General features: G+C 41.0%; 1 protein-coding gene across 2 annotated transcripts in view; it reads right to left on the reverse strand.

The window, feature by feature from the left end:
- KIF26B (kinesin family member 26B) overlaps positions 1-15,037 on the reverse strand; it is a 707,075-nt gene that overhangs the window by 459,266 nt on the left and 232,772 nt on the right. For both annotated transcript variants that reach the window (XM_063917809.1, XM_063917810.1), the window contains one exon: positions 10,500-11,036. In XM_063917809.1, coding sequence (XP_063773879.1) covers positions 10,500-11,036 — 537 coding nt within the window. The remainder of the gene's footprint in view (positions 1-10,499; positions 11,037-15,037) is intronic.

Raw genomic sequence — 15,037 nt, forward strand, 5'->3', positions numbered from 1 at the left:
GTTGTGTAGAATTTGCAGAGAGTATTAGCAAAGTTGGAGAAAACTGCCAAGAAAATGTTTTCTTGAATAGTGTGAGGTGCAGATGTGGAGTTAAATCTGCACAGGCACGGGGCTGTTACATACGTATAGTATGAGTTGTTAACTCAAAAGCTTATGTTATTTTGTAATGTACTTATATTTTACATGACTAGTAAAGTTAAATACAGAAAGAAAATATAAAAAATATGTTTGACTTCATATGTTTTAATATTTGTTATCAATTTAAATACAAGGTATGATATTGCGATTCAGTAGGCTTAAGCTAAACTAAACCTAAATAAACATTCTGTAATAATAAGTTCCCATAACTTTCACAGAACTTTAGATGTTTGACAATGTATTTACATTAACTATAATGCAATTTCCTGTTAATGGCCATTTCAGAATATTGTGCTGATTTATGTAGATTCGCCAAAATTGCCCAAAAATTATCCACTGTTATCAGCACTATTTATTTTCAGACTGATTTAGCAGTTAGACAGAAAAGGAAAAGGTGAACTCTGGCGCAATGGAATTGGTCAGCCCAATCACATCCCTATACCTGCCCACAACACAGGTAAAAATACAATGAGAGAAAGAAAGGGGTGAGGGAATGTGATCAAGGGCGCCCAAAATTTGGGAGGAAAGTTTAGAAATAATGTAATAAAAACAATTTTAACATGAAATAAATGAAAAAATGGTGGATGCAACAATACTTGTAGATTCTTCTAGATGTTCTCAATCAGCTGTCCGTCTATGATTTAAATCCTCAGACAATCCTCAATTGATATGTGAAAACAAAAATATAAAACAAAAACCAATGTGTAGTACAATTGTGGAAAATGTCTTAATAAAAGTGTCCAGAAAATAAAACCCTGGTGAGTGGGGGGCTTGATAGTAGAAAGGATAGATTCTCGCCACCAATATTCTCAGGGTTCAAGACGTACCGAAACTCACATAGTATATAGTAGGAATAAACATATAACGGTATCTTTGTATGATTTTAGGTACAGCGTACCTCACTCACATGTCCAGCAGGTGTTCTCCACATATAAAGGTATCTTTAGCGGTCTTTAATAATGGTCCAAAAACGGTGAATATTTAAAAGAAAAGGTTTTTATTTGACATGCGTCAAAAAAAGTAAAAAATACAGGTGATTAACATTTGACCCGACTAATAAGGTCAAATGTTAATCACCTGTATTTTTTACTTTTTTTGACGCATGTCAAATAAAAACCTTTTCTTTTAAATATTCACCGTTTTTGGACCATTATTAAAGACCGCTAAAGATACCTTTATATGTGGAGAACACCTGCTGGACATGTGAGTGAGGTACGCTGTACCTAAATCATACAAAGATACCGTTATATGTTTATTCCTACTATATACTATGTGAGTTTCGGTACGTCTTGAACCCTGAGAATATTGGTGGCGAGAATCTATCCTTTCTACTATCAAGCCCCCCACTCACCAGGGTTTTATTTTCTGGACACTTTTATTAAGACATTTTCCACAATTGTACTACACATTGGTTTTTGTTTTATATTTTTGTTTTCACATATCAATTGAGGATTGTCTGAGGATTTAAATCATAGACGGACAGCTGATTGAGAACATCTAGAAGAATCTACAAGTATTGTTGCATCCACCATTTTTTCATTTATTTCATGTTAAAATTGTTTTTATTACATTATTTCTAAACTTTCCTCCCAAATTTTGGGCGCCCTTGATCACATTCCCTCACCCCTTTCTTTCTCTGATTTAGCAGTTAAGCTGGGAGAGCACATCAGATATGAAGTGTGCGCATCACAGTGGCAAAAGATTTAGATTCTGGGTTGAGATCCGAGGCGAGATGTAATAGCATCCGAGATTGCCGGAGGTACGGGATGCCGGACGATTTTAGCCTTTTTTTTTTTTTACAGTGCAAGGCATGAGACTTCTGTGTGTGTGTGTCTCTCTCTCTGTGTCTCCACTTCACTCTCTATCTCTGAGAGTGTGTGTGTGTGTGTGTGTGTGTGTGTCTTTGTGTCTAACCCCTTCTCTCTCTTTTGGTGTCTCCCCCTCTTCTCTCTCTCTCTGTTTCTCCCCCTTATCTCTCTCCCTACCTTCTCCCTCTCCCCCCTTTTTCTCTCACACTTTCTCACTTCTTGTCTCCGCATCTCTCTATATCCCCTTTCTCTCTGTGTGTCTCCCCTCCTTCTCTCTTTCTCCCTGTCTCCCCCTTCTCTCCCTGTCTCCCACTCTTTACTCTCTCTCTCTGCCCCTTCTCTCTCTTTCTCTCTGTCTCTTCCTTCTCTCTTTCCCCTTCTCTCTCCCCCCTTTCTATCTCTCTCTTCCCCTTTCTCCCCTCCCCCTTCTCTCACTTCTACCCCAATTATCTCTCTCTCCCCTTGGTCTCTCTCTCCTTTCCTGAATGTAAGTATGCATGGGAGGGTTAGGGGTAGGCTGCGGGAGGGGAGGTTAGGCACTAGGGTGAAGATTAGTGTTAGGTTAGTAGAATTAGGCTGCGGGAGGGGAGGATTAGGGTCAGTCTGCATGAGGGGAGGGTCAGGGTGCAGGAGGGTTAAGGAAAGGAAAAGGGGTAGGAATAGTTTACTTACCAAGAAGTGTCAGGATTTTAGTTATCGGGATGCTGCTGTTGGCAGTCTGACCATCGGCATCCTCATTGTTGGGATCCCGTACCCAACCCATAGAGGCGCAAATACAGACATAGGCACATATGAACATAGAGGAGCACATACAGACATAGAGAAGCACATATAGGCATATACAGACATAGAGGAACACATATAGGCATACTGTAGGCACATACGGACATAGAGGACCACATACAGACATCGAGGAGCAAATATAGGCATACTGTAGGCACATACTGATATAGAGGACCACATACGGACATAAAGGAGCACATACAGACATAGGCACATACAAAAATACAGGAGCACATACAAAAATACAGGAGCACATACAATCATAGAGGACCACATACAGACATATAGGAACACATATGGACAAAGTTGACCACATACGGACGTAGAGGAACACATACAGAAATAGGCACATACGGACATAGAAGAGCACCTACAGACAGGCACATGAAAACATAGAGAAGCACATATAGGCATACTATAGGCACGTACAGACATAAAAGATCACGTGAGGTCCAAATTCTACCTTGCCACCAGAATGACTTTGCACCTCTGGATGCTGCCCCACAGCACAGGATACCCCTCCACATCACTAGTCACACCAATACAGCACTGGTGACCCCCCCCAGTTGTGGCACACAATAAGCCCTTCATCAATTTCAGCTCGATGTGGACCTAAATCTGGCACTGGAAATGGGTAGCATCTATGTTAGTATATCAATACCTATTTGGGTTGGGTAGGAAATACTGTCAGCCAGGATCATGACAATCAGAAGACTGACACATTCTGGTAAATATTTTTATCCTACCCCTATCCCACCACTCCCACAGCCTAACCCTAACCTACCTCTCCCGCAGCCTAACTAACCCTAAGCCCCCCCATTCCCCTGCAGCCTAACCATATACTCCTCCACCCCCACAGCCTACTTAACCCTCCACCTAATGTCTAACCCTTACCCCAACCCCTGTACTTAACTCGGGATGTGTTAGGATGCTGGTCGTCGGGTTCCCGACAGCCGGTACTTGGATCGAGTCCTGCCTATTTCCCTATAGATTGTAAGCATGCAAGCTTGCGAGCAGGGCTTTATTACCTCTACGTCTGTTTTTTATTACCCAGTTTGTTTTATTACTGTTGTTTTCAATTGTAAAGCGCAATGGAATAAGCTGCACTATATTAAAAACTGTTAATATATATATATAAATAAATAAATAAATTGTTCCAAGCCGCAATCTCCACCGGGAATTAGTAGTTTTCCTAAAACAGGAGTTGCCTCTGACACCGACTACAATAGTCTTTTGTTACATACTGTAGCCACGATACTTGATTTGCCTAAATCTCATCTGTTCCCTATCTCCAAGTTGCTTCGACCTCCCTTGCCTATCTATTCAACCTCTCTTTCTCATCAGGCACCGTTCTGTCTGCAGGCATACATGTGTCTCACCCATTATTAAAAAATGCACCCTTTACCCTGATGCTCTCTTTAATTACCGCCCCAACTCTGTACTGCCATTTGTCTCTAAGCTGCTCAAGTGGGTTGTCTACAACCACTTTACTAATTTTCTTCCCTCCCACTCCCTCTTGAAGTCACTTCAATCTGGATTTCGTCCACTTCACTTGTCCTTTCTGCTGCTTTGACACCAATGGATCTGTTCTTCTATTCTCCCACTATACTTCCTCCTTAGATGAGATCATAATCTCTTTGGCCTCCAATATCATGCCTATGCTTATGATACTCAGATCTTCCTCTCCACTCCTGACCTCTACCTCTTTTATCTCATGTTTCTAATTGTCTCTCTACTATTTCCTCCTGGAATCCCCATCGCTTATTTAAAATGAGTACAGTAAGTGTATGAGTTGATTGTCTTCCCACCCTCCCGAGTCCCCTCATTTACCTCAGTTTCACTATCTATTGACAATGTCACCTTCTCTTCTATCTCACAAGTCCATTGTCTTGGAGTTATTCTCAACTCTGTAATCTCCTTGAAACCTTTTCCCAGTCCTGTCGTTTCCTCCTTCCTAATATCTCTAGGCTCAGAACCTTTCTAAACCTGGAAGCAACAAAAACTCTCATCCAGTTACTGTACATGTCTACACTGGACAACTGCAATTTCATCTTTTCTGGCCTCCCTGACTCCTGCCCTTTTCCCCTTCAATGTGTTCTTAATGCTGATGCTTCTGCCTCGCTTCTCCACCAGACCCTACACTGGCTCCAGTTCCCCCCTCAGTACATAATTCAAACTCCTCACACACCCCTTAAAAACCCTCTGCCAATTCTGTCCCACCTAAGTCTACAACCTCATCTTTCTCCAGACTCCCAGCCCACCCATTTCACTTGGAAATAAACTGATACATTTCCTGCCTACTGATTACCTGATCCCATTCCTGCTTCCAAGATATATCCCATGCTCCTCAGAGCCTCTGGAACTCTATCCCTCTCCCTAAAGGTGGGTACACACTGGCCGATATATCGGCCATTCTATTGAGCGGCCGATATATCGCGGGTCCGTCGGCCATTGTGTACGGGCGATATGTCTGTAAACTCCGTCGTTCACAGACATATCGCATCGGCCCCATGCTGCGGCGGCCGGCGGTGATTGACAGCTGAACTGGGTGGGCGGGTGTACCCGCACGCCCAGTTCATGACGTCAGTCCCTGATGGATCGGGCAGTGTATATGCACAGCACACTGACCAATCCGTCCATAAATATATCTGCCGGTCAATTGATCGGCAGATATATCTACCAGTGTGTACCCACCTTAAGACTTTACGACTCTCTTTAAAGATTTAAATGGGCTCTCAAACTCGTCTTTTTTATTAAAGCCTTCCAGATCTTATCGTAACTCACAACTCCACGGTGCTCACTTAGGGGGACATGTACTAAGCAGTGATAAAAGTGGAGAAGTGAGCCAGTGGAGAAGTTGCCCATGGCAACCAATCAGCATTGATGTAACATTTATAATTTGCATACTATAAAAGTGTACAGAGCAGCAGAATGGATGCCAAGAGCAACTTCTCCACTTTTATCACTGCTTAGTATATGTCCCCCTTACTGTCTCTCCCCTCTGTTTTAACCCTGTTTGCCCCTCCCCTCTAGTTTGTAAGCTCTCACAAGCAGGGCCCTCTTCCCTCAAATCCTTTCATTGTCATCAACAGTACAGTATAAACAGTACTTCCGTGAGTGCCGCACCCACGATCGATATACTCTGGTTCTTTGAACTAACGTGAAGGCACCGGGACTTATCCCTGATTATGTGAGTGCCGGTTTCCTCGTTAGACTTCGTCAAGGGTTTACACTGTGAGCCATCTGGAGGTATCGCAGGAGCAGCGTGAGGCTGATGATTTCTTTCTTAGATGTATGTGAACATTTTAATTTGTTATTAAATCATTGATACTTTTACACTCACCTGGTGCGTCCCTCACTTTCTGTCTTTTACATGTGTCCGATGAACCTGTGGTAAGGTTCAAACCACAGTAGGCAGCACTAAACATCTATATTAAGGACAAAGAATTTGCTTTGGAAGCTATAAGGACCTGAGTGGACTCTGCGCAACATATTTCTTTTATATATATATATATATATATATATATATATATATATATATATATATATATATATATATTCATGTAATTAGTGAATTTTTTTAATATAATGCATTTGGATTTTAGGCTCAGTGGCTCTCGATTAATAGCAGACACCATCGATACTGTCAATTGCTGAGAGGTTCAAAATCCCAGTGATTAATTTTATTCTAACTAAGTCATGCGACTTTGGACATTTAAAAGATTAACAACCTCCTTTAACCTAACAAATACAACTCTCCAAAACTCTATCCCAAGTAGACTATGTCCCAAGGGAAAATATTTAAGTGATTATTATTATTATTATTTTTATGAAACTTGAACAGAAAGTCACGAGGGACTAAATCAGGCTAAACTAATTAGAAACTAAACTGTTAGCAAAAAGTATTAAAATTAAAATGAATTCCACTTCTAGATCCCTTTTGGAGGTTGAATAAAACCAGTCTAACACATTTGAGAGGTAATTAGCTAATTTACTGTGATACAAAAACTTGACTGATTTCTTGCCGGGGATGAAGTCAGCTGATGCCTTATGACTCAGGAAAAAATTGTATATAGAAATACCAGCAAAATCATCCAAGCGAGCCAATGGCCAGAGCATGGAAGGATTTACTATACTGCAATTTGGTTTACATTAAAATTATTTCTATTTACAGTGCAGTAATTAGTATTTCTGTAAAACTGAAAGTACTGTAACAATAGTTAAGAAATCAACTGCCTTTGTTACCATATTTGTTTTACAGGATATCAATATCACTACTTATTACATTGTGTAGCGATGGTCAACTTGATACACTTTGGGTACCTCACTGATTACATGTTACTATGTCAGGAAGTATATTATTTAACCATGTTCTCTTTTTGGTTTTTTAATCGTCATTTACTCGCAATTTGCCAAAAACTCTGCATCAGACTACATTTATACTATTTTTTATGCTTAAATAAATGTTAATAGATGGCAGCGCTGTAATAGGACAGCAGTGTGCCCTGTGAAGCCCCCTAAACCTGTGACATCATGGCGTCAGAGAGCATAGCCACCGCCTCTCCTAAGGACGCTTCAGGCAGCTCCACAGGCTGCAGGGACGATTGAATGCTCCGGGCGGCCCTGCAGTAGCACTACTGGCTGCAAGGTGCTGCCCAGACACACTGCAAGCCACATGCAGGTGGTGTGAAGCAGCGACAGTGCCGCTCTCAGGGTCCTGCTCCCTGTGCGATGGCACTGCTCGCACACCCCTAGTTCCGGCCCTAATTGAAGGTTGAGATGGGGTTATGTTACAAATCCTATGCTATCTAGTTTATTAAAAAGCTCTCAACTGCCTTTTTTACAGGTTATCAATGTCGCTAGTTACTATAGAGTGCAGTCTTAGGCAACCTAATACACCTCAGGAGTCCCCATGGGTGGCACTGTATCTATGAATAGGGTTGCATTTTACCCTTACATTCAGGAAAAGTGGAGACAAAATACATTTAGGGCCTATTTACTAATATTATTGTTATTGCCCCAAAAATAACATTACTTATTGCAGACAATTTGGAATGTTTTGTGTTTAGGCCCATATTTATCAATACATGGCTTCTCTGTGGATTGATAAATATGGGTTTCTTCCCCTCAGTGGCAACCTGAGACAGAAAGCAAGATGTTCCAGCAGTATGTGCGGCCATGGCCCAAAGATCTCTCTTCATAAACAAGGCTATGGTGGATCAAGCGGCAAAAACCTTCCACCGATATCTCCTGTGCTACTTCTCTGCATGCAGTGGTGTCTCCTGCTTTCTGCCTTTGCTGTGATAGATACTTCATATGGAAACTGCTGTATCCGCATGATTTTCTATTGGAGAAGACTACAATGACCTCTAATGGTATCAGAATGCCACAATGGGATCAAAATAATAGCAAGAAATGCATGTCAAATGAATTAGAGAGACAAACGCATAGCAAGGGCTATAAGGGAGCGATTCATCTCTTATGAAGGCAGATCTTTTCTAACTGGAAATGAGTATCATTCAACTGATACAATGCAACACCAATACACAGATGTAGCCATGCTCATCTTACTGCGATGCTGCATGGCGTGCCCGCTTGTGAGTACTCGTAGATGGTGAACGCCCAGTTAATTTTATTTGGAATTAATGGAGTGATTGCCGGCTGCGAATAGTTGCATCCTGGCATGCCATGCAGCAAGCCATGTTGCAGCATCCTACATCGCAGAAAACAGGAGCATGGCTACATCTGTATACCGTAACTGCAGAAAATCATGTGTATACATATTTGGTACAAATATTCTTAATACATTATTATTCTATTCTTAAACTGCATTAAATACAATGTGAATTAAATTGACAGGTGTATAATTTACTCAGTATGTAGAAGTCTTGTCTTCAGAAAAGATCTAAAAAGCATACATTGCATTAAACCACTTGTTAATACATGTACATCACCTCTTCATTTTAGTTTAGACATATTTGTATAGATGCATATACTGTACAAGCCAGGATTCTCTGTCCAGACAACAGAAAGGGTTAGTTTTGCAGGGCACTCAACCATTTCTGACAAGTCTGGGCTGAGTGTAGCTGCAGAACTGGGGGATGCCCACATCACAAGTCATTCAGTCTAGCCAGCATCACTGGTAAATTGGTAATTAAGAACCAACATGACAACGGGATGTTATAAGAGGCAGCAACTCTACACCCTCACAGATGCTGTGCACAGCACACAAAACCATCACAGCTTAAATGTATTAAGCTTGCAATGATTTTACTCTTGTGTGAATAAACTATTCCACAGGTTCTCAAACTCGGTCCTCAGGACCCCACACAGTGCATGTTTTGCAGGTCTCCTCACAGAATCACAAGTGACATAATTAGCTCCACCTGTGGACCTTTTACAATGTGTCAGTGAGTAATTAATACACCTGTGCACCTACTGGGTTACCTGCAAAACATGCACTGTGTGGGGTCCTGAGGACCGAGTTTGAGAACCTCTGAACTATTCAGATATTATATAAACATATATGCAACATATTGTAATGTCACCATAGTGAAAGCATTTCAACCTTTATCCAAATATTTTCCTATGTTGGAAACCAAATCTATACACAGTATGACGGTGTCATAATAAAAAGGTAGAATATTTAATAATCTTTAGAGACTAGTACCTGTCACTTAGCATTCCTCCTATATAGGACTATGCAAGTTACACAGGATGCAGAAAACACTTATTACATATTTATTACTTTATCAAGTTTTTCCCCCAATAATTAATGACTGAGTTTGCAGTATTTATCTCCAATTTATCAGAGATAATTATTAAACTTTGCTTGGCAGCACAGGGCATTAGGCAAGAGGATGTCTTAGCAAAGCACAGTCTGCCATTGTGAAGCCTTTCAGTGCTAGTTTAAAGCAACTGTAAAAGATTTCACTTCCTCGATGCCCTGCATATATGTGGCGCAATCGCAAAGTCCAGCTGCTGGAAAGGGATATTGTAACTGAGAAGCTACAATGGCTAATGCCATCTGAAACCGTTAACTATTGGGTCCAATTTCTGAAAAGCTAAGCTTCTCAGAACTAGTAAATGCGGCAAGGCGGCAATCCCCATTGCAAATAAATTCTGCAGTGTTAGTTTACTTAACACAGGGAATACAGTATTTCTGTTATCTCCTGCATTAGGCTCTTCTTAAATAGCATTGACACTTAAATAAAGCAGAAACTGTTGTTTTTACATGATTTCCACTTCTTTAATAAGCCCCTAATAGTTCTTAACTTAAAAACCATCTCTTTAACCCATGATTGATTCTCTCTATGTTCTGGGGGTGAAAGATGCATACAAGCAACAAAGTCTGTTCTGTCTTATGTTACTAGCATTTACAGGTATACCAAATGGTGGTACTTATAAATATAGTATATTTAGGTTTTTTTTTTACTTTTAAATATTTTTGGGTTTGTTTTCTTTACATTTTCCTTTTTTTTTTAATCATATAATACCACTGGAGCTGTTAATCCCGAGTATTCAATTTGACAATCCATAAACAGGCTGTGGATGAGACTGTCCTAGCACATGTGGTATCATACAGGTACTATGAGTGACTAGTATCCACACAAAGTGCAGCCACATAAAGTGCATTATCAGAACTGATAGGTCATGTAAAGCAAATGCAGCTTCGCATTCAGGGATAAGGTATGAAAATCTCATTCACTTTTAATGTATCCCACAAAATAACAGTAAAAAACTAAAAAAACAAAACATAAAAACACTTACTTGATAGGGGTACAGGGTCACACCATTAGTTCTTGATAAAGACCAAGTACCATCAAGATACTGATGAGCTTGAATAGCTACTGAATTTAAGATGTTGCCATTGTTTGGGCTTGTGGCCATTTGAAGGCTGACTTTGGCTTGGTGTGAAGGAGATCCATTTTTCTTATCTTGACCATTGCCAAGCCCGAGGCTGTTAGGTTTACCACCATGCTTGTTGACCACGAAGCCGGGATAATTTGGTGTGGTGTATGGGTTCGGCATGTACACCCAGTCCCTTGGCTGCAGACTCCCCATATGTCTTGGACCCGCCATGGCTGGAATATTAGAATGTCCTGGAGGAGAACCAGGAGACGCAGCATCACAGAGTTCAACATTGGCAGACTGCTCGAGAGATGTGACCATTTGGATAGCTTCCTGTTTCAGCTGATTTAGGTGAGTGGCACATATATCACAACGGTTGTCTCTCTCATTCCAGGACTTTCTGATGGTGTTTGGTACTTGCAGCTTATCATGTATGCCGATAGTGATGGATGGGTCCTGTTAACAAATAAATGAAGACAATGAGCATTTTAAAATGAAAGAAAAATAAATCACAACTCAACAAAATATGATTTTTAAAATATCAGTTTTTCTTTGGAAACTTTTATGTGATAGTCATAGAGACAGTCTTTCTTCTTCCCAGTTAGGCAGTCTAGCAGATTCAATGAGTTATGTCTTCTTGTCAATGTTAAATGCCAATTTTCATGTTCGTTTACAATCCTTCTTTAGAAATTGGAAAAGTATTTTATACTCCACTTAGCATTTTGATATACTTTTTCATGAACAGGAAGTAATTGTTAACAATACTACTAGTAAAATAATGTAGTACAGTATTTCACATTAATCTGAGTATAGTAGCTCCGAGATGAGGAAATAGTCATGTGATTAAACATACATGCATGACAAAATATGCATGCTATAGATAGTCTGAGCTGCTGCAAGTCTTCTTAACTGTAGTAAAGGATTACAGGTATCCCAGGCAGTATCTTGACCTATGTGCAGCTGATGTTTTTTTCTACAGTAGTTATATTTCCAATGCACCGCAGGGTTCTAGTGAGTCTATTATGGAAACACGTGTATACGGTCTTGTCAGCATTTCTGAAACACTCCATTAAATAGTAAAGCATTTCTTGCCCTCTGGAACACTGTATTGTGCACATATCTTTTATTCTTTCCTGTGACTTTGCCAATGCTTTCATGTCATCAGCCAGTGTGTAAAATGCTATTCAACACTAAATACACCCCAATTTACGTGATATGCCTACTAATGCACAGGATGTATGCTATCTAAAATATGCTGACTGCAGTAATACTGAGGAAAATTTAACAAATATACTTAGTAGATACAGCAATGATTCTCCCACTCCAGTTCTCATGTATTGCCAACAGGTCATGTTTTCTGGATTTTTAAAAATCTATTCTGCTTATTGTCTCATCTCTTTCCACAGAAATCCTGAAAACATGGCGTCATACAGTACCTCCCAACATATAGGAGTCTGTATCGGGACCTGCTGGGCGCTTCAATGGTGTGCGCACATTAAAAGGGGCAAAGGCATGTAGGAAAGGGGCTTGTCCTCATTTCACACCCCATTGTGGTCACTCTGGGGACATTTCTTGCACTCCCCAAGTTGCTGGACTGCACTTAGGGGCCTATTTACTAAGCTTTGGATGGAGAAAAAGTGGACAGAGATAAAGTACCAGCCAATTGGCTCCTGTCCTTTTTCAAACCCAGCCTGTGACATGGCAGTTAGGAGCTGATTGGCTGGTCATTTATCTCCGTCTACTTTATCTCCATTCAAAGATTAGTAAATAGGCCCCCTAGGAACATCTCTACACTGTTTAGATGCCGAACAGCACAATATACAGTAGCAGTGGTGAGAAATTTCTCCACCAAACCCCCCTCCATCTCCCACAGGACACTGCAGCTCTTGTGTGGGATGATGGGACAGTGCCCTAAAATCAGGACAGTTGGGGATTATGTGACCTGTTGGGGATACTTTGGTATTGGAATTGAAAACCACTGTTAACAGTAGTTGTATTATCTTTACATGGTAGAAATAAAAAAAGATGACCTGTTTTTTTAGTGAAATGCATACACAGGTCTTAGCCGTACACATGTTTTAAGAACTTTATACAAATGTAATATACAGTAATTGAAATTTCCTTTAATCCATTACTATATGTTGTGTCCTGCATGTAGTAGGTGCGGCAGCATCCTCATGCGCTTTGGTGTGTGGTGTATAAAGGCCCCACATAGGCGATCAATGGGAAATGAACACTATTGCAGGGTTCTTACACCGCCACTACGTGGTCCGGAGTGGAGGAGTCCAGCAATACCAGGCCACCCTCCCAAGTCCCCAGCTGAGTATAGGCTTATATTGAGCATGCACCAGCTCGCAGTACACTCAGTGAAGCACCGCATGCAGAGCAGAAGAGGCCCCTGCTCTGCTCTACTATGGGGCTCTGTGATGCGTCTTCCACCCCTGCAACAGGTCACATGCTAACCATTTAACATGGAATACACATATTTTAATCCCATTTAGGTACAGAGGTGTATGTCCTCTATCCTCTATATAGGTCAGGACACCAGTCCTTTAGGATGCTGCAGTGCCTAGTATATGAAGTGGCTAGTTATAAAGTGGCAGCTACAATCAAAAGCAGTGCTATACCTGAATGTCATTAGTTACATCTTCAACTGATATCGATTGCAAATTGACTCCTCCTCTCCTCTTCTCATCAACAGGTAAACAATATTGCAGATTATTCCAACTGCTTTTACTGAAATATTACTAGGTAAACAATATTGCAGACTATTCCAACTGTTTTTACTGAAATATTACTAGGTAAACAATATTGCAGACTATTCCAACTGTTTTTACTGAAGTATTACTAGAAAAACAGAAGGCAAACAAACCAAGATAACAGAAGGACTGCGTTACAAACACAAAACTCAGGATCATTATGTGGCCTCTCCTCACCTCTACCATGAGATCTCCAGGATCAGGCTTACCACCTCTCCGGCTGAGATCATCAAGTCTGCCCCTGGGCCTAACCCTCAAGATGAGCAGGGAACTGTGGGGACAGAGCACCAGGACCAGGCTCAGCAGGGACATCCCCTTTGCTCCTGATTGTGCTCCCCACATTCTCATACCCACTCGAACTATGATATTATCATAATAATGTTATCCCAATATTCCTTCTGCTACTGGGTACCTGAAATTGCCCCCCCCCCCCCCGTTGTTGTGTTTTTATTTTTTCTCTTCCACCCCACTTTGTGCTTTTCCTGTAATGTTTACCTCCACTGATTGCACAACCTGCCATTGCCCCCTACATACAGGGTACATCATACTACTACACAAGTGTCTGGCTCACCTCCCACAGTGTAACCTTCAAAGTGCGCCCAACATGGCTGCCTCATACGGTACACTTGTGGATGGGATGAAAATACATGGACCTGGTGGTTTTGTTGGAACCCTACTCTGTACTTTAGGACTCTGAAATCACCCCCATTTTGTGTCATCTCTTCTAGGGATAGACTATTCCACTCTGGGTAATCCTATGCTGTGCGCCCAAGATGGCTACCACACCTGGTACCTTGTGAGGGTGGAAAACACAACCCTTGGAAGTTATTACCCAAAATGCCTACACCAATCATGCATTATGCTTTCTGTGTGCTTTTATGTCTGTGTTGCTTATCTATTGCTGTATTACTTAGATCCTCTGTATTATGTGCATTATTTTGGATGCCTGTAAAGCGCCTTGAGTCCTGTTGAGAAAGAGCGCTATAAAAATAAAATTATTATTATCCTAATTTTCCAGTGCAAACTTTTAGATTCTTAGTAAAATCATCTAGCACTATCCATTTATTTAGTTACCACACTGCTAACACACACTCCATCAGAGCTGTGATAGAGAGCACTCAGAAGAACAGTTGGTTTATTTTCTGGGTCACATTTGTACTTTTTAATGTTTTTATTAACTGAGCACGATGTGCTTCCCTGAATAACATGTACCTGGCTAGTGCAAATCTCTCCTATTTCAAGCATAGACCAATATCTTATCTCCACAGCCCTTGAGGATGTATGTTGTTTTAGGGGAGGACAGAGGTTTTCTGGCCATTGGCAAAACCAGGAATCACCCCCACCCAAATGCCTAATTTTCACTCCTTGAAGCTGATTTACATGTTATATCCATATTTGCCTACCTGACCCTCTCCATGAGGGAGAAAATGCTCTGTTCCTGGAGTTTCCTGGTAATGTACGATTGCCATCACCTGTGGTGAAACACCTTTCTTATCAATTAACTAGCTCACCACAGGTGATGGCAATCATACATTACCAGGAAAGTCCAGGAACAGAGCATTTTCTCCCTCATGGAGAGGGTCAGGTAGGCAAGTATGGTTATATCCTAGCTCCCGCAATATGAAATATTGTTTCAGTACATGGAAGCACCACACAAGGCACATTACATTTTGCTTGTAGCACTCACTCCAGGTCCAA

Source organism: Pseudophryne corroboree, chromosome 4 (assembly GCF_028390025.1).
Source record: "Pseudophryne corroboree isolate aPseCor3 chromosome 4, aPseCor3.hap2, whole genome shotgun sequence".
Classification (NCBI taxonomy): Eukaryota; Metazoa; Chordata; class Amphibia; order Anura; family Myobatrachidae; genus Pseudophryne; species Pseudophryne corroboree.